Below are 26786 nucleotides of genomic sequence, written 5' to 3' on the forward strand. Positions count from 1 at the left end.
AGAAGACAGCAAGCAAGAGGGTTCCGTGAGCGTGATGACGGACGAGGAGAAGGCGAAGATTCAGTGCTGCTAGAGTGGAAATTTGTGGAGAAGAAGACGGTGTGTGGAGGGAAAAAGTTGCCCTACGTTTCCCTAGAATGTGTGTAAAATTTTGGTGAAAAATCGGGTGAAAAGTTTGCACTACGTCTTTTACATGGAGTATTTTTGTCACTGAAAACATTGTTCTACACTTCTATAAAGCCACATGTAATGTTTACATTTTATCTATACGTATAATTTTTACCAAGAAGCCAAACTTTTTATTTCACAATATTTTCAACATAGAAGCCCTATACGGCGAAATAAAAATTTTGCATATTGATCTTAAATATATGTGTTCAATTTAATATGATTTTCTTCTCGTCAAACAAAACTTTTTTTGCTTACTAGCCAAATGTCATCAAATTTTCGGAACTCTTAAGTGCCAGAAATGTTATCTTAAAACTAGCCCACGGTTTGTGGGACAGAATTTACATTTACATTTTATTCTTTTCTGTGATATTAGCGTTAATGATTTAAGATACGCCTAGTAGATATCTGCCAGTTTCTTACATTTTACTGACGTGGCAAAGAAAAGTGCTGACAAACAAGTATTTGGGTATAATTCACTTAGGAAGTCGCACATTTTCTACTGTCTATGTGCATCTGATATTAAAAGATTTTCACAAGCAAAAGTAACATAAAACGTGCGAGGTAGTTTTTGCGTTCTCTGAGAAGCGTACATTATATGCTCATTCCGACTTACTCCAGATTCATTAATTTTCTTTCTGCCCTTGAAATTCATACTTTTGCACTGTTTTCAGTGTTTTAAGTCACTTTTACAGGTCACAAGGAGTAAAACTCAGTTGTGTCACCGACCTTATTTCATGAAATTTATATGAAAACAGGGAATAAACCTGATATAATTGGATCACAAGTAAAGAAGGTAAGGTCACAAAGGGGTAAGATATTAGTTGCATAACTCATGAATAAGGACTTGTGAAAACCAAGCGTCACTAATTTACTATAGTTAAAATCGAGTACCTATGAATTTTGCAATCTATGTGTGAATTCGTTTTTAAATTACCTTTTTTGTGATATTTTTGTGACACGAAGTGGTAAACGCAGTACCTAAATCAAATATAGAGTCACTAAGATTTGAGGGGGTGATCAGGTACCAAGTACTCATTTAATACCGAATAATCTTTAATCACTGAGTTATAAACGCAGTACTTAAAAATATTCTCACTAAGACCAAATAAACTGAGAATTTTATTGCCTTTCATGGTAACGGTGATACGTTTTTCTTGGGCGGGATGAGTGTCAGAGGAGGAGGTGGGGTTATGTGGAACGAGAAAGCTGAATGGGAGGCGTGTGGGCAGTAGTGTGCACTTGGCACGCGTGATAGCGCTCCCCTACCGTGGACCTCGCCGGCCCCAAGAAGATCAGAGGAACATTTTCCGGCTGTCAGTCCTTCCCCAATCTCCCTTCCGCCACCGTGCTAAACCCCGTCGCTTCTTCTTTTATTTTCAATGGGCCTTTTCCCTTTCATCTCCTGCCTTCCGCTGCCACGTCCTCCTTCATCTCCAGTCGCCTCCCCGCATCGTGCCTTCTGCTATCTCCCGCAAGACAGCAACGTCCGTCGGCGATGTATGCACTCGCGAGATGGATTACGCGGAGCGAGAGTTGACTTGGCTGCGCAGTAGCGTGAGCTCTCAATCAACATTTGGCAGTGGAATAGCCAGCAGGGGGCACTTGCCCCCAAAACAATTAATTTCAACAGAAAAATGTTAACCTATAAAACATATTTGTTCAAAATTAAATATTATTTATAAAAATAGCTCCCCGAAACCCATCAATAAAGTAACTTAGGATTTTGTTCTGAAAGTCTTTTTAGTCAAAGTTCTGAAAGTGCCAAAATAGCATAAAATGTGATTACTAGGGATAAAAATTTTCATATATTCCCCAAAAAGGAGTTCTAACCCCCTGACCCCCGCGTCGTACCTCCGCGAAAACATCGTCCTGGCTAGGCCCTAGACATTGGGTCCTTTTAATAATTTATGAACCCTTAGAAATAGGGCTGAAAATTTTAATGAACAATTAACACAAGCATTTAACTCGCATTTCCAATATGTAAGGAGAAAATCAGAGGTATATTTAAAATAAGAAAACGAAAACTATGCGTGAAAGATATATTTCTGCTAGTAATCTCGAAAAAATATGTACGGGTCATATAAAATACTTGTGACACGTTTTTAAAAATACATATTAAGGAGAGACAATTGGCGCTACGTGCTTGAGATAAAAATGAAAATAAATCAAAATTAAGTAATTAAAGGATATTCTTTGAAAATTCACTCCCATTGTTTCTCATTCCTGCTTATTTTTACACATAAATCCCACGATCATGTCAAATATGTAGCATAGCAGAATAAATTTACCACGTCATATAAAGTTAAAATATCAGCTTATTTTTTTAGCAATGAGGACCAAGTTGATAGTGAAAGTGATTGGGAAAATTTTAGGCGTTATAATTTGAAAAATTAGTTCCTGATAACTGTTTTCCAAATGGCAATGGTGTTTCATTAATTATTTCTGAAATTGTATTCATATACCAATAGGTTGAACTTGAATTTTCTCTTCAAGTGTGTTTAAATTCTAAGGCCTTCTTTTGAGCCACAAATTATAGATTGCAAAAATTCAGTGTCTGTGTCATTTCATGGCGTCAACTTTGAGATCATGGAAATACTTCTCTTGAACCGGAAATCAAGCCGGGGAGAGTTGGCTTTTCGGGTCACTTCGCGGACGGCATTCCTATCAGCCCCAGTTTTTTTCTATTCACTTATCACTCTGCGCCCACGTCATTTTTTTCTAATTAGGAATCAATAAGTGGAGTGTGGAAGACATCCAACTTTGGGGCCTTGCTGCATTACATTTTGAGCTATAAGTTGTAAACTTCCACAGAAATGCGAATCATTAAATGGAGACGCGGAATTGCCCCTGTAAACATTTCGTCGGCGAAATTTTGTAACAATTCGATATACTTTTAAATAAAATCCGCATTTATAGGTCGTAATTTAGTGTGTAAAATCTTATTGAAATATGAGTGAAAGTGAACATTTTTAACTATGTGACACATGGATAAATGGCTGAACTTTAGCGTTTTTCTGCATTGATTCTCTCGAATGGAGCCTGCTTAGGAAGAACTAGGAAGAGCAAAACCGTATTTGGTCCTAAATAGATTAAAGTAAAAGTAAACGCTGTAATGTACTATGGTGGTACAATTAATTCATTGCAAATGTCGGTCTTAAAACAAATTCACCTCATATTTTTTAAATTTACTGACGAACCCTTCAGCAACTTTTACTTCCTTCATCATATCATTTCTAAAAAGGCAAAAACATACATATATACTAAAATGCGTCGACAAACATTGGTATTGACAGTCTTGGTTAAAATTGCATACAAAAAATTGCAATGTACATATATTTAATTTGTACTTTTCACTAGCCTTTATCGGAGCGGGAGAGATATTTACCGAGACCAAAATATTACGTGCTATTATTTAAGAGAATCTTGCTCTTTTTAGCGTGCATATAGTACGTACCCTCTTCATATACTCTTTGGTGGTTTTACTTAAATTTGGCTGCTGCTACTGCTGGCATGATTTTTGATGTTTCTCATTTTCGTGCGTGATGAATGAAGTTCGGTTTTGAAGAGTGCGATCGTTATCAAACGCGGCCCGAGTTGTGAGAAAGCTTTCATTCATAGGCGTTTTCGCCTTTGACCCCGTCTCTTGCTTTATCGGTTCATCCATTCATGCGCTCGCTGCTCCAGTTGAGCGTTGTCGGAAATTTCGATTAAAAAATTTTCGCAGAAAGTGCAGCAAGGTGGTCGTTTTCACGAATGACGATTTAAATTCGTGGATAGTATATCATTAGGCTTCCTTTCTCATATTTGATAATATCTCACTCTCGTTCTTTACTCCGCATACATGTTTCTCTAAGCCCGATTAAAAATAAAGTTTGGAAATTATCTTTCCCTTTTAATTAGTTTTTCAATTTTTCATCCTACCAAAAGAATTGTTCATCGATTTTGAATTCCTCATTAGGCATTTTTTTCCCTGCTCCCAAGAAGATGAAATTCGTAGATCACTCTTCACTCTTTACTCTGTTGAAATGGAAAGTGGCATAAAATAGTGTTAACTTCAAGTGTTAACTCTAACAATATAAAATTCCATTGATTCCCGTTCCAAATTATTATTATTACGGTGTATGTTCAGCATATATATCAATTTGGACAATTAAAATTCTAAATTTTAACACACGCGTACTGTAAAGGAACGGGACACTGGCACACAACGTCAGAATGACGATTAGTGCACTGGTTTCCCGTTCGTCGTTACGTTTCCTTATCCACACCATGTGTCTTTTTTCCGTAATGCCCTTTCAAGTGATTGAAAACTAGAAAAACATTAATTTGTGGAATGTGAACGCGTGTATACAAGGCAAAAATCTCCAAAAATTAGATTTTACTGTAACTTAAAAATATATAGCAGTGTTCGATAAAAATTTTTTAAATGAAATTAAATCATTGGTATTTGAAATTTTTTTAATTTGTTACGTACCAAAAAGTTACGAAAAACTAATTTTATAAATTGGTATGATGATGACCAATTGATGATGACAAAATCGTAAATAAATAACAAATATCTAACACGTTAAAATGGAGAATATTGGTCCGTAAGGTAGATGACCAACTCCTACCTTTCCGATGATAAATGAAGTATTATGACAGTGGTTGGTTTATTCGGATCTCCGAGAATTATTCGAACTTATGCACTGTATTTCTTAACCGCGCTCACGCGCGGGTGAATTCAAGGATCAACAGGTGATTCCTCGACGACCTCGCACAAGCCCACTACGTTATGCGTGAGCATATCACCATAAGTGTTCACTTCGCATAAACCACCAGAAATACGCAAGGGAGGGAATTCCCTGGGTAGGAATCAGAAATGATACAAATTTCAGTTTATACCTCACCCAATAATGTGACCTTTATTATATCTTTACTGTTGCAATGAAAAGTGACATAAAATAGTGTTAACTTCAAGTTTTAACTCTAACAATATAACATTTTATAATGGATTGTATGCATTTAGGAAATTAATACCGAGAGAAAAGATGCCAAGTAATTACTTAGAAAATTTCGCACCTTAATTTGCAATTAAGTTGTCTTCTCATTTACTTGTCTCTAAATGGTTCCTTCTGGATCTCAGTAGAGTGAGGACTCCAGCATACTCACTGGGGAAGTACCATATCTTTCTTCATTCTAGTGAATATTGACGGTATTATTTCCTTACTTTGTCAAAGTGGTATTTTCTATCCTATACATTCGTAAAACAGTGTAAATGAAGAATAAATCTAAGTATCTTTTTAGATTATATCTAGTATCTGCTATTCTTAAGTGAAATTTTATGTAGTTTTCGATATAAAATTACGGCTGCATTCTTTAAGCTCAACCTTAGTAAAGAGAGTGTGCACAGTAAATCTCTCTTCTATGTAGCGGATATAAATTAGTGAACCCGGTGTATTTCAAACGCCAATGCGGACGCAGACGGACCCTGACCGTCACTGTTGGCCGGATCCGAACTCCAGTGCGCAAAGAAACAAACCTCCTTTTTTCCCTCCCTGAGGCGCACATCCCATTTCTCACCCTAATTCCTAAAACAACGCCTCGCCATTGAATCCTCCTGGAGGAGGGAAAAAAACCTCCCTGGCAGTATCTTTGCTCCGAAAACAGATCCTCCACGTCATTCCCGTGACCTTCCCTCCAGACCTAAAACATTGGCGCACCCCCTCAGACTATTCTCCAACGGCCCTTCAACGCTACCGGCGCCCTTGCTCCTATTCTCTTTTTCTCTCTGCATCGCTCTACTCCGTTCATTTTTTTTCTCTTTAAAGCCCGGACTTTTCCCTCCCCTCCTTCCTCCCGCGCGAATGTAAATCTATGTCAAATGGACGGGATCCAAAAGAGTTCGCCAGCACTTCACTCAATGCCACTTGGACGCCTTCGGTCTAGGTCCTCCGAAAAAGGGGTGATGAAAACCTTTTCCTTGCCGCTCCCCGGCGTCTCTCTCCCTTTCTCTATCCACGGCGAGAGCCGCGGCGGGTATAAGTGGTGTCACAAGGGGTTTCTAGAATGGGGGAGGCGTGGTCTTAACCGAGGGTCGGTGCGAGAGGAGCGGTCAGGGCGCCCGCCAAGTTCTACCGCACCGCCTGCGCTGGTGAGTTGGTCAGAAGGCGAAGGACAGACTTTTCCCCAGGGTCTCTCAAGTTCTTTTACGCTTCCGTTTTTTTTGCAATTGGTTTAAGCTGAGCTGTATCAAATTAATAGGTTGCTTTTTATAAAATATAGGCATTTAAACATGTGATGATTGTATGTCTGGAAACATGTTTTAAGGTTAATTGACTAATTTTTACCGTTAAAAATAATGAATAGTGCATAAAATGTTTTCATTTGAATTCGTTGACATTTTTGAAAGAGAGCTATTTTTAGAGTCCTCGTGAATGTTTGAGTACCACAGTGAGCTGTAATTGAAAAAAATGCAAAATAAAAAAAAATACTTTTTTCGAGTTAAGGACTCCAAGCTGTGAAAATAATCTAAAATGTTTGGCATTCAATGAATGAGATGCCAATTGCTTTACGATTCATCGCAATTTTACTCGTCGTTTAATAGATACTGGGATGGAAATTGTGAAAAAATCCTAAGAAACGGCGGTTGTCTGTTTTCCTGGAAAATCTAAGATATAAAGAAAACGTAATATACAATCTTAATTTTTTTCTTCGCCTTATTCAAGGAGGCATTTCACAGTATTAACATTTAACCCAAAACAAACTCCATTTTTTGCTAATAGAGTCCTTAAATCAATATAAAAGAGAAAACTGCGAAGATTATTTGCATTTTAATACTCATAAAATCGAGTTTTACGTGTATTTATGGTGACATAGAGTCAAGCTAATTAACATATTTTTGGCAAAACGGTCAATGGAATATTTAACGGCCATTTCCATTCATTCCATTTTTATTTCCTATTATCCACTAAAAAATTACCCCTCGTTCATCTTGCAAAACTTCTTATATATTTGAGACACATGAGTATGCAAAGAAAACGTAACACACTGTCTTAATTTTTTTTCTAAACTTAATAATTTTGTATCAAAAACTGACTCGCGAACAATCTCTCGAGCAAAACTTTCAGATACCAACATCATATACATTGTACTAATGTCTTGTTACATCGATTATTATGTCATTGTAATGGTTTGTCATTGGAGTGAAATTTAAATGATTTTTCAATTGGATTTCACGTGTTATCTTTACTTACGTTGCAAGTGAAGCATGCGTTCGCTCTATGCGTAGATTCGGGAAGGTGAAATAAGGCGGAGGAGTTGAAAAGGAACAGAGGAGAAAGTGAGAATTGTCAGTATACATCACGGAATAGAATTCTGAGTTAAATTAAACAAATAGTCTAGTCGAGAAAAATGTAACAGAAAGTCAACTTTCAAGAATAAAAGGACAATGTCTCGGCCATACCTCGCTGTGGCTATTATCTAGTGGGAAATAATGGAATCGATTTAATGCTTAAAATAATTAACACCACTGGTAATTTTCCGCGAACAGTTTGATTTCACGATCGGTGTCAATATGTTTTGTAACAACTGACCTGAAGGTAATACGAAGTGCCTTGAAACAGGTATTTTGATTAAACCAATTTTTGATTATTTTTGGCTATTTTTGTTTCATAAAAATGTTGTAATTCCATGAGATTACGCCTGAAAACACTATATCCATGGGCAATATGTGTATGTAGACTGTAACCTTGACTTGGGTACCCTTGAAAACCCTATGTTCGACGCCTTCGTACCAAGATTCTCTTTTACCACCATTTTGACATTGGAGGAGACCAACCCTGTGGTCTGACAAGGATCACGGTGGGATATTTTGAAAAGGGAGAGAAGTTTTTTCTATTGTTATTCCCACTCCCAAATACTTAATAAATGAAATTTTCTCCAAGATATTCAGAGTTTTATCTATTTAAATATTTGAACATTGAATTCCCTCAAAGCGAAATCGAAGTTTTGCGTTCGAACGCACATTGAGGCTAAAGTATCATAATTATAGAATTTTGTTTGCATTAAAAAATACAACCTTTTCCGATAAATTTATCATATTTTAATATCGCATTACTACAAGTTCATAAAATTAGAGGTGAAAAATAACTCACCATTAATGGAACAGACTGTGACCCTCCATTAAGGGAAATTACGAATTTCGAAGTCGGTTCTGAACTTTGTAAACAATACACGTCGATGTGCCCTTTCTACCGATTATAAGAATAGAGAGAAATCCCAAAATCGTCTTAACTTTTTAGCATTTTTATTTTAAGGAAAATTTCATTTTTATGGCAAAATATTTAAAGCAATAGTAGGGTTAGGTATGTGCACCTAAAATAGCTGGAATCGGTGAAAGAAGTCAAGTATAAGTGTAATGAACCTCTATGCAATACAGGTGCATCGATCCAAACTCGGTTTATGTTTGGCGTTACGATGGCCAACTCTCATACAGCATGAATGCATTTTGCTCTACCTGCCCTCAATCACCTCGCTAAACCAGCAAAATTTGTTCAAACCATAGACATCTATCTCTGCGTTGGTGTAAAGATTTAGTTGGCCACTTGCAGTGTCACCTGTCGGGAAAGCTACCCATGTCATGTGGTGCTTAAGCTACCACTTGTATATGCTCTGCGAGAGGATTTCCATCGGTTAACACATTTCACATCGGATATCGAATGTAAGGTCTTTAACCACATCGTTTAAGATGCCATCGCTATCCGAACTTTTCTTATTTTATATTATTAAGCCAATTGCTTTCCATGAATTTTCCTTCTCATTTGCAATTGGAGATAGATCTGGATATATTTCCCGATGAGCTGTTGTGAATGAAATGTAAAGAGGGGGTTACAGAGAAAAATTATGCATTACATGCCATTGCGTGCGAGGAGGTGAGGTAGTAAAAGACCATGAAAAAATGTTGTAAAGGGAAAATTCAATGCATCACTTGCAGAGCTTATGAAGTAGCCTGTAAGGAATGTATTTCGTCATTGTGATATGAATATCGGGATCATTAATATTACTTGTTTATTCAAGGACCTCAGTCCCTCATTTACTTTTCCCTCCGAAAGAAATAATGAGCGGAGCACATATTATTAGTGAATTCCTGAAGCTCATGTGACGTTATGTAACCCTCCACGAATATTTCCTCCCTCCACGAAACGATACTATTCATATCTTCTTCCTCTTATTTGTCACATTCATCTCTACTTTTGTAATTGTGAACTCTATACGTTAATTTTTAATTTAGCTTATCTTGAATAAGTAACTAACTTAAAGAAAATAGATGAAGTTAGACGATGTCCGGAGCTATGATCAATTGATATGAATATGTTTGAATTTTAAATATTTCTTTGATCGAAATATTCACGTGGGCTATCTATAATTTATTAATTATACAAATGTTGAAGTATATACTTATCACTTTGGCATTCTTTCGAGCGCACTGTAAAATAAATATGATCACAAAAAAAGAGAGCTAAACCTTGTGTATGGAGGCTAGAAAGTTACAAGACTTCCTTAAAAATTAATTTTAGAAACTTCTACTGCTCTCTTTGAGGAATCTCTCGAAGTTATTTACGCTAATACATTCTATATAAGTCAGCGTCCAGTCATAATGAGTAATCATTCTAGCGACTAGCCTAAACTATAGCACTTAAGTCTTCTCCGGATTATATCCTCGAGTTTATATGATAATTCGATCAAGTCCCGTGATTGAAATAGCCTCGGTGTACCCTATGTTATGTTTTCATTTTTTTCTGCCAAGTGGTTGTCGTTTTGACGCCTCCACTCCCTCATCTGTTTCAATCCTCCCTTTTGAACCCCTCCATCCCCGACGTCCTCAATCCTTTTCATCTCGTGGCAACTTCTGCAGTCCTAACGACTTATGAGATCCAACCTAATTCCGGCACGAGGCAGATGTTCGCTCGTCTTGCATCACATGTGCTTGCAATAATGTCCTCGACGCACTAACGAGGCGAGCCGAGGCGTTTTACGCGCTTTCCAAGCTTAAAATTAATTGAAGATCGATGCTCTCAAAAGACGATGGAGTATGGAATTATGCGACGTTAATGAAAGTGGTAGCGCAGATATTACGCTGCTAGATGTTGTTTTATCGTCAAAAACATATTTTGATACGCAGAGAAAACAAAAGATACCTCCGTAAAAACGACAATCATAGGTCAAAATACAATCCCCAGCGTATTTATTATTATTTAAGTGGAAAATTTTATCAAATGAAACACATTAAGATGAATGTTTTTGTTAACCTGATACTGTACCTTAGTGTTGGGCACTAGTTTTTTGGGAATGGAATTTCCAGTTGCAATAAGCAACATGTGGACAAACCCTGTCGTAATCAACCAATCAGAACCCTTTGATCCATCACGTGGTCCCAAATTATGCTATTTCAGCCGCGGTCGCTTACGCAGAAGCCAATTATCTCTCTCACTCAAATTCAATTTGGGTTCTGAGTAACCCATTTCTCACGATGTATTTTCCTAGTTACCAAATGGACTGGCAAGGTTCCCGCTTTTGACTTGAGGCTGGCAGGCGGTTTTTCCTCGGTTCTTTCTCTTGGGCTAATTGACACTATCGAGTCATGTCCCTTTTTTGCTAGGTATGCTAGACAGTCATAAATACATGCAATATTTTTCTTCGGAACTTTGATCGCTTCGTCAAATCTGTCTCCTTGAGCAGTATCTCCCGTAAATGTTTCCTTTCGGCTGGCGAAGACTTCATTTCTTGGTCCCATTAACCACATCTGTGGAGGAAAGACCGAGACGTCTGCGTCACCGATCTCCGCTAAGAAAAGACGACTCTCTACGAATGATGTAAAATATTTTCGTGCCCATCGGGAAAATTGCAGAACTCTATTGCGGTTTTATTTTAAATGTGGAAAGTTGTAGGCAAACCTTTTTGTTATTATTTGGAAAATGGGTGATTTGTTGGAAGTCTATGTTGGCCTTCATTTTAAAACTTAACAAAACATACTTATTGAACATTTGCTGCCTGCTTTCCGTTCAAAATTTCCTCAAATATTTACAAGCTATGGAATCACAACGATAGATTATACTTTCATCTGTAATGGCCGCTATACACGGTGAATGATCATGCGAATGAAACCGTTCGCCGTGTATAACGGAAAAAATTGCGAATGAACCGTCATGCGCATGATCATTTAGTGAAAATTAGAACATACTCTATTTTGCTCGCATGATCCTGTGAATGATCACGTGATCATCCGGTATGATCATTTGAATGATCATTCACCGTGTAGAACGGTCTTAACTGAAAAATTCGCGAATGAACCGTCATGCGCATGATCATTCAATGAAAATTAGAACATGTTCTCTTGAGCATGTGAATGACGGTAGTGCGAATGACTTCATTCGCATTGTCATTCAGGATGATCATTCACCATGTATAGCGCCCCTAACGGGGTGACTTCTTCTGTTCTTTTCAAAAACGAATGACAAAGATGAGAAACAAAGGAGACTAAACATTTTATGGGGTTAATTCATAGAGATTGTTGAACAGCTTTACAACTAATAAATAAAGGCAGCCACAAAAATAAATTTCGAGCAAATTGTTGTTTTCAACATCGGATGAAAAAGGTAAGCATTTGATGCGACTGAATATGCGTACCTAAAGCTATTATATTTCTTCCGTTATATCAGTTTTAACCTATAAATGCTCTTGATTTCCTTTCTCTCTCAAAAAATACAGGATTTCAAATATTTTCATGCCTTTCTCTCAGTTTCGTAAATTTTTTTTGTGTTAGCCATCATGATTTTCCCGTTCGATAATTCCTTTCCAATTAATGTCTATGTAGTCAATTGAGAGTTTTGAAAATAATATGGATTCCACTTATAAGGCAGTCACACGAAAAGTTATCTAATTTTACACGCCATTAGATCTCTTTAACTCCAATCGTCGATATTACAATTCGGTCCCCTCTTTCTTTTGCGATAGTTATATCCATTTATTCGTTCAATTAGGTTGCATTGATATTTCATATGGAAGAGAATTTCAATATTTCAGTCGCTCATTGTTTGATTGGAAATATTCCTAAAAGTAATTCAGAAATTATTTTTTTATTTCTCGTCAATTTCGAAAATTGGTGATCTTGGAAATTTCTATTATTTCTGTATTTAATCCTCCACAGCGTTTTGTGCAGTAGGCCAATTTTTCTGAAGTTCAGTAAACTGGAGTTAAATCATTGAAAAATCTACGGAGCGTTTCCTTCTCTTTACCTCTATTTTTAATTTCGATTCAATGTATAGTAGTTTAGGTCTAGATAGCTTTACAATATATACACATTTTTTAATATCTATACTCCAAGACATTGAATAAACGAAACAGCAAAAATACACTGGTAATTATCCCACCAATCCATTGAAAATTGTCTCTGGAGATTGTTATTATTTACAAGTTACGTTTTTATGCTGGGATACCAGCTCTCGTAGGCAGTTACATTCATATTTAATTCTTTATGCGACACAAATGTGATTAAATTAAGCCTTACAAATAAGAGTTGCATATTTTATATGAAGTAAACAAGAAAGCGATAAACGTGGCTTTAACCTTGAGGTCAAAGTTTCATCTTTTAAGAGACTCGTCGTCGTGCTTATGGCTGTGAGTAGACATAGCCACCTACTGTTTTGCCCTCGGTTTTTCATGGCCATACGTTAAATAAGAAAAATTAGAAAGATTTCGTTAATTTCCGGAAATAAGGCTGCCAAACTCATGTGACTCAGAGGGAATCCAAATGGCCCACGTGAAAGGCTTTTTTATTTTCATACTTTCCTTCTTCTTAGTACTATCCATTTAGGGTTAATCAGACATATAACGGCTTTACTGGACATGATGTCAAAAATGGAAATTCGAGTTTCATGTCGGCGAATGTGGCAATTGTTGCATGCCCTTTATTAGGAGAGTGCCCAACTTTGCATTTATCGATTGGCCTTAATAGATAAACTTTGAATGAAATATAAATCACTCTCAATTCACTTCATTCAGAAATTAATGATTCGATGCATTACGAAATGATATCCATTTCATGAATACACATGAGGATTATAATGAATATTTGGCAGCCGTAGGGTTTAGCGGATTTCTGGTTGCATTACGGAAGTGACTAGTACAACAATAGTAACAGGATTTTTACAATAGTTAACGTTCTATTTCCTCCTTTTCAGCTTATTGTCCCTGTGTAATAATAAAATTATTTCTATGTAACTCCTTACTATGCAACAATAAATAACAGCGCTACGAAAGAAGAGAACTGATCTCAAATGAGAACAACTTGATGACGCCATGAAGATCTAACTTACAATCGTGGCTAGCCGAACCACTAAACGAGGTACTTTTTTTCATATCTTCAAAGAAGGTATCCTAAGTAATCCTTGCATTAAAACTGTTTTGATTGTTTACTTAACATTCATTAATCAATATCCTTTTGACATCATGTCCATCATATCATACGGTCGAACTAAAACTTTTTATTCCTCAAATATTTCGTTACACAGAGGGATGAAATTTATAAATATACTTGTTACACACTGATGAATAATAAAAATCGGTAGTTAGGTTCCTAATAGAAATTTCAACCTGTTTCGTTTATAACTCAAGGTATACGCATGGATTCATCTCTGAAATTTTCAATCTGAAAGGATATTAATTGATTTTAGTTTTCCCAAAGTAGACTAATCTAAAATGTTTGCATAGTTTAGAACTAAGTAAATTATGGGTATGGTGTTTCCAGAGGTTAAAAATGAAATAGTACCAATATGTGTTTCAGAAAGGAAATTTTATCCGCCAGTGGTTAGCAGGAGAATTTTAATTCCATAATAAATCTTAATCATTGTTTCTGTGCCACATATTCGCGCATGGAAGCGTGAAGAAGTATAGTATTTTGCTATTTCAAACATGTTACAGTCTTGTTTATTCATTTCGGAGACTGCATCTCAACACGATCGTATTCCATGTTTCGTTTCCAGAGTAATACTATTTGAGTACAGATACGCAAGTAAGTTTTCACTGCAATGGTTGTATTTCGAAGCATATTCTCGCCTTTATAAAATGTACTTAACACAATGGCACTCCCATTTTTGTATACCATAAGCATTCTATTGAGATTTGAGAAGAAAGATAATTGATGTTTAATGAAATGAAATGATTTGTTACGAAAAGGTGTACTTAACTGGAAACATCTTGTATAAAATCAATTTTCAGGCGGTAATTTTTTAAAGCAAAAGAACAAAATGGAGTATCTTTAAAATTATATGACTACCTTGGTATAAATAGTATAATGATTAATGATTAGTGGAATACTAATATTTTCCATACTTCATTTTCATTAAATAGTCCTTGAAGCTAGTGATGATTAATACTATGTAGAGCGGAAAGAAAATTTCAGGGCGTCCATCACTACACACGCACTTGCCTTCAATATAAGGCCATAGAAGGTCTATTACCCGTAGGATAGAAAACGCATGGAATCATAATCCAATAAGTAAGCGTAAGATAAAAAGAAACAGCCACTTTCGCAGAATAAAATCGTAAGAAAATATTCGGAAATATCGGGGATAAAAGAAAATCCATCGGTATCGATTCATTAATCATCTCCCTCTTTGGAACTTCCGGTAGGAAAGGTAATCTCACTCAATTTTGAGAGACATTGTGAAGAACCTCTTTGCCTCAGCTAAGCGCATACTCCAACAAACCAAATAGAAATTGGTGTGCTGAACTGTCGCCTTGCAAACAAGAACTTCGTCGAAGCACATTTCAAGGGCAGAACCGCGAATATTACAAAATAGGATCCTAAACTCGGCCTCAGATTGTGCCTTCACCCATTTAAATGGGTGCACAGAAGTCGCCACCCGCGTCGCTAACGGACAAAGTGATTAAGTTTCACGGGGAAATAACGCATAATTTGGGATGTTTAGTGCAATGTACACACATGATGCTATGATAAATAAATATTCATGATTCGTCAATGCTAATTCTCGTCAACAAAAATATTACACTGCAAAATATTGGGAAAAAAGTGGATATCATTGCACTCATCATCGTGCCGCGGGTATTTTTGAAAACCAAAGTGGCGACAGAAATCAGCCTGATATGGGATAGAATTGTATCAAAAAATAACTGCTTTATAATCATTTATACCTCAAACTTTTCACCAAATATTAAATTCACTGGCTTTTTAGCACAAGAATTTCAAGTAATATATCGTGTGATCTTTATTTGGATGTTTGAAAGTCTTGAGTGTAGTGACAAAGAGATCCAGGTTTGACTGATGCTTCTCCGATTGTTTTATTTTAGTGAGTAACTTCTTCCAACTCTCTCCGTAGGCTTATTCCTGTTTCCTTCCTTCTTCTATGCAGTCCCCTTGGGCAGAATCACTACGGAAATTTAGAAACGTCGGAATTTCCATTGATTTTCTCCGAAATGACTCTCACAGTTCACCTCCTCACGTGAGCTCCTGACGGTTTTTAGATGGAAAACGAAACGGACGGCGGAGAGTTGAAATGTGCGAGTGGATTGATGGGTTGCGGAGTGAGGGTAAGAACATCATATTTTTTCCCCGATTTCGCCTCGATCTATTATTGTTTGTGTTTGCTGATTCCGGGATAAAAAAACTGAGCAGCACTCTAGATTTATGGCGCTTATTTATATCGTGAGGAGAGCGTGATTAATATTATGACTCCTCGCAGAGAGAGCGATAGTGCCACCGAAAGATAGGAATGACTCCCGTATTTATGGCTGTGGGCGACTCGACTTTCTTTTTTTTCAGTGGACCTATCTCCCATAGCCCTGAGGAAAAATATAACATGAGGCAAACTTCCGAATATTCTAATGATCCCATTCGGCTGACATTTATTCGCCGAATCATTTTACCGCAGCGGAAGGCAAGAATCGATTGCTGTCATCGAAAAAAAGATGTAGGTTGGGAATAGGTGGGTTTTGGTTGCGGCTATGAAATTTTTGGTATGGTATATTTTGGCATCGTTTTTGTCGGTCATGTTAAAATATCCCGTGAATTATAAAGCACAACCATCACATAGCGCCAACAATGTGCTAAAAAATAATAAAACTATAGATAACGCTCCGGGATCAGGATTATTACTTAAGGTACGGTAATTAACGCCAGTAATAAAGGTTTTACTGCTGCTCATTAAAGCGTGAATTTTCTTTTATCCCAACCGAACGCAGTCTAAATAACGGAAAGAAGTGACGTCAAAGATATTCTTCAAGAATTACCTGATGAAAAAATTTACCACTTGCCTTTGGAGAGAGAAAAAATTTAGGGTAATTTTTAGTAACCTATCTAAAGTCTTGGGTATGAAAAGGACGTTGCATACGATGACAAATAATACCAATTAACATGTTTAGTTTATATGGAACTGAATCGCCTGAATTTTTTTCTACTCATGCTACCTCCTAAAAGTCATAACTGAATAACACTGCGATCTACGTACGTATTCCTATGAAAAAGAGGTTCGTTTGACGACGAATGCATGACTCCGGTATCAAAATCGGCAGTCGCATTCTTCTAAAATAGTTGCTTGACTCCAAATAAATGTTGCTGCTAAACATTTGTACTTTTTAATTCGACTCGAAGTGAATCGAACATGAAATACGAACACATTTTCAAAATATGCTATTATGCGTTATTTTCATCACCTTCCCATGTGGCGACGTGAGTGGCATCAGAGTTTCATTCCCTAATGTGTAAATCAAGTTGAAACGCCGATAGAGTCAGTTTACTTTGTGTCGTCTAGCCTCATAAACCACAGCAATGAAGCAAGTTATCCATCCAAAATCTTCTTTCCTTTCTCCACCGTTTTTTCCAGATGTTATATGACTCCCAGTTTAATCATTCCCTAACAAACCCTCACCTATCTCTTCCCTCCCCCTTAATTAACTCGGTATGCATTCGACACGTTCTTGATGCGGACATATTTATTTAAAATTACGCGGTACCAATGGAATCGATTCAGATCATGATTTTGAAAACTGTGGAAGTATAGAAAATCATTCCATACGATTGTCACGGGCAGAAAGAAATTTTGGGATGTACATACTTCCAAGCTAGAGTCAATTTCCTGGTCAAGCGATCATGATTTAAAGACTCGTATCGTACCCCATCAGCCCCGACCACCTTTTTTTCTCCACCCTATTAGTGCCAGCGAGGGATTTTTGTGGCGAATTTATAGGTGTATTGAGCATGTAAAAATTAATATGAAGCCTACTCTGCATTTTCTGAAACTTATTTTTTTCTTGTGCCCATATTATTTTAGGGGTATTTTAAAGCGCAACAGATACTAATAAAACTCACAAAAGCTACACGAAGCACAAAAAATAAAAGCCGCGAGGGTAAAACCCGGCCAATAGGTCGGCCTCCAATCACTACATATTCAACTCACCACCATCTCCGCTGCTATCCCGTCGCTCATCTGGGCACCTCCTCAGGGCCGCCGAGGGTCCCAACTGCACCACTTCTTCCTCTCCTTCCTCCTCATCGCCGTCGTCGTCCGAATCGCACATCCTGACACCAACACCACCACCTAAACTACCGTTTCCACCTCCGTCCCGCCTCCTGTCCCAACCGCCCGAGCCACCGCCGTCACGACTCAACATGACCCCGCTCTCGTCTGTCCCCCGGTGTCGGAGGCCATCGGTGTCCTCGTCCCTCCCGTACCGACCCGCCCCGCCACCTCCGCCCCCACCGCCGCCTCCCGTCATGTGGATAGGGTCACCGTACTGGGAGTGGTAAAACTCCTCCCTCATCATGTGATTGAGGGAGCCGCACCTGAAGTACAGTATCTCCTGGAAGGGCTTTCTGAAGTCCCTGTTCAACGTGGCGTATATGATGGGATTGAGGAGGGAGTTGGCGTAGCCCAGCCACAGGAACAGTGAAGACAGCGAGGCGGGTATCGTGTCGGGGTCGTGAAGGAAGGGCCTCACGAGGGCCAGGACGAAAAACGGTAGCCAGCAGATGACGAAGGCGGACATGATGATCCCCAAAGTGGTAGAGGCCTTCCTCTCCTTGGCCAGGGCGAAGCGGAGCTTTGGGGACCTGGCGGTGAGCGGCACGGAGGTCATGGGCTGCTGCTTATGTCCCCCTCCCGTCAAGCACTGCTTCTCACCAGCGCCGTGCAGCTGCAGGGGAGTCGCGGACGACGCCGGGGAGGAGCGTGATCCCCTGGGTGGCGGGGACCTCCTCCTCCGCCTCCCTTTGCCGAGCCTGCCTTTGGATCCGAAGCACCTCACGGTCGGAGTCACCCCGGTGCAGCTGGAGGTGGTGGTCGTGGTGCTCGTGGTGCTCGTTCGATCTCTCTGGGTCGAAGGAGCCCACGCGGTGACCACGCTACCAACCGACAGCCTGGTCTCCGTGGCGCTACCGTTTCGACTCAGCTCAGTGACGGCCGAGGCCTTATTGCTGATCCCACCACCGCCGCCTCCGCCACAAATCGAGGAGGAATCCTGGGCTGAAGATTGGTTCGTGGAGGGTGGGTTGAGGAGGTGGTGGGTCAGCAGGCCGGGAGCTGCAACGTCCTGGGCGGCGGTGGCCGCCGCTGCGGTGAGCTTGAGGTGGGACTGTGCCCTCCTCTCCTCCAGGACAATTCTGCGAGCCGCCTGAAATATCTTGTGGTAGACGACTATCATGACGGTCAGGGGGATGTAGAAGGACCCGAGGGTGGCGTAAATCTGGTAACCAAAGTTCTGGCACACGATGCAGTGGGGCGCGTGGTTTCCATTCTCGTCTACACCGCCGTGTTCGTTCCCTAGAATTAAAAGGGGAGGCAGGGATATGCAGGCCGCCCCTAGCCACACGAGGGATACGCAGCACAGCATCCTCCTAGGGGTCCGCTTCACCCCATACTCAAGAGGTTTCGTGATGGCCAAATACCTGTCAACCGAAATGGCGCAAAGGTTGAGGATTGATGCTGTGCAGGAGAGGACGTCGAAGGACACCCACAAGTCGCAAACGACTGGACCGAAGGACCATCGGCCCAATACCTCGTAGAGGAGAGCCATCGGCATGACGAGTAGGGCCACGCAAAGGTCCGATACGGCCAATGATACCAGCAGGTAATTACACGGGCGTCGGAGTTTTCTCACAAGGCAGACCGCCACGCAGACGAGAATGTTCCCCACCACGGTGCCAGCAATGACACCGAGGAGTATGAGGGCAATTATGATGGCTGCTGCCGGGCTGTAAGTAGAGTCTCCACCGGGGAACCATGGGGCCGTCGGTTGGGTGGCCGGGACAGAGTACGATGTGGGAAACCAAGACACAGATGACGGCGAAGAAGCTTCATAGTAGGTGTCCTCCGTCCCGGCCGACGTCTCTGTCACATTGAACCCCATTCCACTGCCTCCGGGAATTAATCAGAACTTGTCACCTTATCTTTAGCGAAGCCTTCTTTCCCGATAGGTGAAATTTAATGGAAGACGATTTGGTCTTCATTCACCTTGGCATTATGCGTCATGCATAGCTTTTTCGGCGTAAGCACAGTTGCCACAATAATAATTATGTCTTATCTCGAATGTTTTACCTTCAAAAATGCTAAGGATGTCAACTTTTCTGATTCTCCGGATAAAATTCGTTCAATTTCACACCTAACACTTGGAATGAAATTTATTTTTTTACATTGAACATGAATATCACATTAATTAGAGTGAAAGTATACCCCAATTACAGAACTGAACAAAGAAAGGTGGTTAGTGTTGCACACGCTTCAAAACTATCATTGATTTCTCCATTTATATTCAAAAGCTCAACTAATGGAACAGTAAAAGGAAGTCAGCTCTGGTGTTCCTTGTGCGAAATACTTTTCACTGCTATAATCAATTGAGTATCAATCAAATGAGGCTGGTAACATTTACAACTGTCGCTTTCACAATCCAGAGATATTTTTGCCGGAATCATAACATTATTGCATCGAAGTCTCGCGCTAATCAACACGCCTATAATTTACGACACTGAATTCACGGGAAACGGAACACAACTAAGGGTCAAACGACGCCTCCCTCAGATTTAAAGCTGCTCCCCATTGAAAGCTATAAATGGCTCATAATTTGACAACAGCGTAACAACAGCGTGAATGCCACCCGTGAATATGTTATGCATTTACTGAATAGGCTAAAATAACTTCTCAGTTCAGGCGCGCAGGTTGGTGGTATCTACTTCACTAATTTAAAGGTCCGTAATGGCGACGGATTTCGACTGAAAGACTGCTACTCTTAGAGAATGTTAATTCTACTTCAACGAGTCATCAGCTTTTTCAGACGATGTGTAAGAAAATTAATTTTCAACATTAGAGCTACACACGTGTTTAGAAAATAGACGAGGAACGAGTCACATGTTATAGGAAGAAAAATAGCTTTATTTATTTTATATCTTTTCCCGCGAAGAAAATATACCACCTCGGCACTATATGACTGGCTAATGTTTACATTAAAAACACACAATTTAAAGTTTTTGGCTGACGTTGAAGGAACCCCATGTGACAACACGGAAAATACCGATCACTTTTCTCCCTGCGAAAAAGCGTCAAACCATTAATTCCTTATCGATTAATTGTCATACACGCACGTGAGCTTCTATGTCTTTCGCTCCGACATTCAATCCCTATTTTATTGTTTTTTCTCCAATTCAGTTACTCCCTTCCGCTCAACTATTTGGAAACATCCCTTACGCTGCGAAAAAATAAGTGATCCAAAATTAAGAATTCAAATATTATCACACAAATGTCTGCATTTGTTTTTCTTTCCTTGGAATAAGTCTTCCAATCAAGAAGACATACCGCAAAAGAAAGGAGCGGAGAATATTAAAATAATAAAAGTTTTATAGGTAGGATGGATCCAACCCTTCAATAATCATTCACGCCACCTTCCATTCTATTTAAATGAGGAGCGCCGGCTGAGGGATGGGAATCGTTGGGATGGTGAGGTCTTCGCTCAGTACAAAGAGAGAGACAGAGAAGGAAATGAAGTGGAAAAGGGTACAGCGTAAGGGAAGCTCGGGAGGGAAGGAGTGCCCGAAGCGGTTCAGGGCGAGGAAAACGGAGGAAAGAGAGAAGCGTGGATTACTTTCACCGCGGAAAGGAAAACAGGACGAATTTTGATGGTGAAGTGAGAGAGCTAGATAGAGAGAGAGAGTATGTGTGTGAGAGAGACAGAGATGCCTTAGCAGTCGGGGCGCACTTGTATAAACACTGACATCCACCACCAACGTGAAAGGGAGTTGGAGGAAATAGTGCCTGGGTGATGGAGGGTGTGGGTTAAGGGAACGAAAATAAATGAATCGCTCGACCTCTTCGTTTATATAAGTTTTCCTCCGATCAGTGTGGGAAGGGGGGAGATTGTATTTTTTTCGGGGTGGCTCGAGGGAGGGTAACCAAAATTTCTCCCCCCTCAATCGCCGAGGATGCGGTATCGTTTCGAGGAACTTCCGGCGCCTCACATGTCTCAATTCGGTTAACTGGAAGGCTCTCTGTAAGCGGCGGACTAACTCCTAATGGTAATCTAATTTCCTGTTTAACTTTCTTCCCACAACGCAGCCTATCCCAGCCTTGAACTCATACAGTAACTCATCTCACCGGCGATGGTACTCGCGCGTATCAAAGAACTTACAGCCTCTCATGGCTGATAACCGGAGGGTGACAAGCACGATTTTTAGCTGAGGTTAATCCTTATGGTATGGTTATCAGTAATTAATCAGTGTGCTAATTAAGTTTCTATTACCTGTTAATGTTGTGCCACTAAAGCCCGTCAAAACTTTTTTGACGGCGACTTCACAATCAGGGTTACAGGAGAAAAAACAAGGTTACCGCTGTCCTGAGAGAGGCTTGCTGAAGCTATCCTGTTAGATAAATAACTATCGTTTTAATATCCTTTCACTGTACTACGACGCAACACAACCCTGTTCTCCACTTGAATCTAAGCTCTAATTATGATGGCGTCCCAAATCTCGTTACGTTAACAACTTTGGCTGGATCGAATTGGGTATGATATTTAAAACTTTCTTTACCCCTCCAACCTCCCGTCTCTCTTTATTTTTCCTCTATGTTCACTCTTTTTCCTCTTCTTTTTCGAATTCACTCCGGCGATCACTTTTCCCCACCTATCGTTTCCCTTGGTCTCCCGTTTTTTCCCTCTAGAGGGCTCACGGAAATTTTAGGGACAAGTGGCGTTCCTCTCACGACGAGAACAACCCGTCTGTCTCCTTTCCAGTCCTCCTCCATCAACATACTACACCCCTTCCTACCTTGCTCTTCTCCACCCAAATTCACTCACTATAACACTTCCTCGTCCTCTTCTGCCCCTTCCTCCACACCCCAGTCTCCATCCAAACCCATCCCAAAGAGTGTCGGCCGACACCTCTCAAAGCGGCGATTTGTCCATTCGTTTGCCGTGCTCTTGGTGGAGATCCAGCCGCCGATCTTTTCGAGAGCTTTTTTCCCGCGGTTGGGGGATGCGAACTTTCTTTTATATATATTTTTGCGTACAAAAACGACAAACTTGTCTTTCCGTCACCGTATCGAGGAGAAAGAAATGGAAATGGGATGTCTTCTTCCCACAGGGAGGCTACTGACACCGCTTGAGAAAACCGTTACTTCTGCTTTTCTTTCCTCACAAGGGTTCGGAGAAACTTGGGAGTCCTGAGGCCGGTGTTTATGGGTCTCCTCCCGCGACAACTGTGCCCTCAATGTCGGGGTAACGATTAGCCTCCGGCCTGTGGTTTTCACTTGATACACTCACTCACGTATTTCTTATTTTGGGTGTTCAGTACTTTGTCCTTTGTTTGTCAACACTATGTTCAACTTTATTCAGTGGGACATTATTTCCAGCACTGATTAGGGATGTATGTAGTGCGTATTTCCTCAGCTTTCCCAAACTTCAGCGTGCTACCGGAAGGGGTCAGGTCGTATCTCTCTAATTCCCATCCAGGGCGATACTTTTCGTTGGTTGACCTTTTCTTCTTGTACTAATGAAAGGTAACTAAGTGTTGATCACGAGGTATCCGGTGTGAAGGGAACGGCTTGCCGAGCACAATAGGAAAACTCTCTTCAAATTCCATCGGCAAGATACACACAGGGACAAATTTTTGGTTCCAAATTACTTAAACTTTCATCCATTGAAGACCACTTTAAGTGTCAATCCGTAAAACTTATCACTTTTAAAACTGTACTTTTTTTACTTTTAGAATTGGTATAGTGTAAATTTTTGATTCAGGGTGAGTGACAGAACACGCCTTTTTAATCACCGGCTCCCGGTTTTCCTCCGGTCGTGCTCCCCTTCGCGTGACCCTTCCCGTGATCCTCCTCTCCAGGAAGTGCGTTGATTGTGACGTCGGGTCCTCGCCGGGCGGTCGGGACGCGCTATCTTGCCGCCGGGCTACTACTGTTAGTCAGGGGAAAAAGCCTTTTGGGTCAGCTCGGGCGCCACCCGTCTCGGTATACAGGGCGTTACACTTTGTATACACACGTGTGCATATGTCTCGGCGATCGTGGATGTCGCGCGCCAGGCACCGCGAGTGAGCCGTGGTGTTGCTCCCCCTCGGCGCTCCGGAGCCTCACTGAGGCGCGCGCTCGGTCCGCTAGCCGTCTCCGGCGCCTCCTCCCCCCACCCCCACTCCCCTTCGCCACTCCCACCACTCTCTCTGTCTCTCTCTCTGCCCCCCCCCCTCTCTCCTCCCACTCCAATGTCCCTCCACACCGCCTTCATTCTCGACGCACCTATACTCATTCTTCCTCCGCTTTGAGTACTAGCTGGCCCCTCCCCCGCGAGAGTTTTTTTTCTTCCGCGGGACAATCCTTTAAATCCAAAAAAAAAAAAAATGTAGCGAGCAAGCTGCATGGAAGGCAGGAGAGTCTAGCTTATGCACTTGTTAAATAAATGCGGTATTTCGGCAATTGTGTGTTGGTAATAATTGCGACACAAAATCGGGGCAATCCAAAATATGATGTATAAAGCACCCTGCGTAGAAGGCATTAGAGTCGAGCTGAAACACTTGGTAAAAATATGTGGAAATTTGACAATTGTTAGTCGATAGCAATAGGGAACTTGCATATATTTCAGATATAATCAATAGCCCCAAAATTATATAAAAATATATGTTTGCATACCTTGGTGAAAGTTTTTTTATCATTTTATGACGTGGTTTGCGATATTTAATGCATCAAAGTTCACGAGAATTTTCAAATTCAAGTGAGAAGCGAAAACGCCCGATGATTGGCTGGTAGAAAAGTGACGTCATAGTTCAGTACGAGGAGGCACGGCCATAGTAGAGGTTGCATACTTGAATACATGCGACGGCGTGGTTATGATTCATTTATTGAAGTGCAGACGTATCGGAGTTGTCCATTGTGACTTCAGGGCTATTATTTGATCTGTTTCTCCTCCATTGAAAGCGATAAATTGCGTAAAGATGAAGGAATTTGGTTATTCTTAGGCCGATCCTATCAAGCTTCCTGTTATCAATTCCATCATGATAACAGGGTATTTTACTAGACTTCGTCGGCGCCGAAAGTCGATGCCGAGAAATGGAAAGGTAGCTGATGTGCATCTGAAATGTTTTATAGTTCATAACAAAGTGAGACTTGCGTGTAATATTGGCGAAAGCGTATACTCATGTGAAATGTGTATTCTTTTGGCAGTCCGGTAGAGTCTTATGGTGAACTTATTTCCACCTCGAAGCTGTCGATGATACTTTCAACTTAAAAATACCTTGCCTGGAGGGCGACAGGAAGCTCTGAGGAAGCCAGACTATCAATGTTTCAATTTAGTAGTGATAATATAGACGAACTTCCAACACAATCTACCATCTTGTGACTCAAAAACCCTGAAGCCACTTCCTATTCTGCAGGAAGAATCGGTCAATCACACTTTGATCAATAAAATAAACACAACGTCTTCAGGTGTTAATAAGTTACTTTTGAAATCCTTCCTAAAGTAGCATTAAAATGTGAATGTTTTCCAAACAGAGTCTTTAATACATTTTGGGAGCTTTTCTCTCGATATATCTGAAACCTACTCTAAAGGCGAGCTCATTGTCATTGCGATCGGTTGTCACTTAAAAATTCCGTATCGGAAATCCTAGAGGGATGACCTTCGACGATAACCATGATCACCTGCACTCTCACTATCACTGGAACCCGTGGTGAAAACATCATCCCAATCCAATTTCTATTTGGTTTTAACTGGGGAAATAAGAGCAACATAGAACTGCACATTCATTTGGGCAACTTTGGGTTTGACTTTCCCTCAAACACCCCATTTCCCCTGTGGTGCACATCAGTCCTATCTTTATACGATGGCCTGACAACCTTTAAATGGATCCTTGGTTTATCCTGACAACCAACTAAATGGAAATTGCTGATCCACACGTCTTCCTCTATCTCCACAGTTTCCAAATCAAGGGCCGCGGAGCAATCCTCTTGTGACTCAACTTTTTCTGAAAAGCAAGCAACGGCGTAGAATAAAATCAAAGAATGCTGCGATTAATTTTTTGTGACCACCTCTGGATTCCATTCTTTTTCCATCTACAACTTCCTTTATCTTTCGGGATAAACTATGGGACAAGATAATGTTTAAATATTTTCATTAATTTATAACAAAATATAAGTTCTAAAAATACCCAAATGTCATTTTATTAATCCGCACTAATGAGTGTAAATTAATGTGGAAGATGAATGCTGTAGACGTAGTAGTTTTCCTTAGGTTGAGTTGCAAAGTTCATGAAGTTGACAAAACGGCTAATTTTTCGGTGCGCGGAGTCATTTATTGCACTGGCCGTGTCTACATTTTTGAAATTTTTTGTAATAAAATAAATCAGAATTTAGGATAAAATTTCCTTTAAAATGACGAATAGTTCATTATTATAGCATGCAGTGAAGCCAGGATATAAATTTGCAAAGTACAGCGGCACATCATTTTGACGCCGATAGTAGAAGAAAACGCTGTCTTCTTGGCTGGCACTCGAATGCATGAGGATCAACGTTGCTCTATATTTTCATATTTCCTCCCTTGATTTTAAACATCATGGAATTTTCTATGTCCTTCCGTAACTGAAATTGAACAAGTGCCTTAATAATTTGAGTCCATCGTAACGATCGTAGCCATCGAGAAACACCTATCTAGATTTTTGTTCGGAAGTTGAGTTTTTATTCTACGGCGGCCGAATTATCGAAAAATCTCAGTTTCAAGTTATTCAGTCAATGAAATATGGAAATATTATTTATATTAAAGTTATCTTCGCTCACATATCACACGGGTTTATCATTCCGTTTATTATACTCTTATTTTTCCGTAACGCTCATCCCGACAGACGGCATGCATCGAGGCTTTTCTTCTAATTTCCACCGTGGGAATGCAGACGAAAAATTTTTCTGGGGTGTTATTGCACAGAGGAACAATGCACCACTTGTAATTTTTCCTTATTTCACCCATGTTCTCCTTTAAACGCAACGTGGCTCTTCCAAACCTGCAGTTACTGGGCTGGATCTTGGACTCGTACTGAACTATGACGTCACAGCCAAAGATAGTGGGGGCGGTATTTTTTAGCCCGCGAAACTCGG

At 40.1% G+C, this 26786-nt stretch overlaps 1 protein-coding gene across 1 annotated transcript in view; it reads right to left on the bottom strand.

Moving 5' to 3' along the window:
- The window catches only part of LOC124153630 (5-hydroxytryptamine receptor 1-like), a 429527-nt gene extending 405761 nt beyond the window's left edge, over window positions 1-23766 (bottom strand). Inside the window, exon 1 of the mRNA XM_046526922.1 lies at window positions 17625-23766. Coding sequence (XP_046382878.1) covers window positions 17625-19572 — 1948 coding nt within the window. The 5' untranslated portion in view covers window positions 19573-23766. The remainder of the gene's footprint in view (window positions 1-17624) is intronic.
- Between the last annotated feature and the right edge of the window lie 3020 nt (window positions 23767-26786).

This window comes from Ischnura elegans, chromosome 2 (genome assembly GCF_921293095.1).
Source record: "Ischnura elegans chromosome 2, ioIscEleg1.1, whole genome shotgun sequence".
Classification (NCBI taxonomy): Eukaryota; Metazoa; Arthropoda; class Insecta; order Odonata; family Coenagrionidae; genus Ischnura; species Ischnura elegans.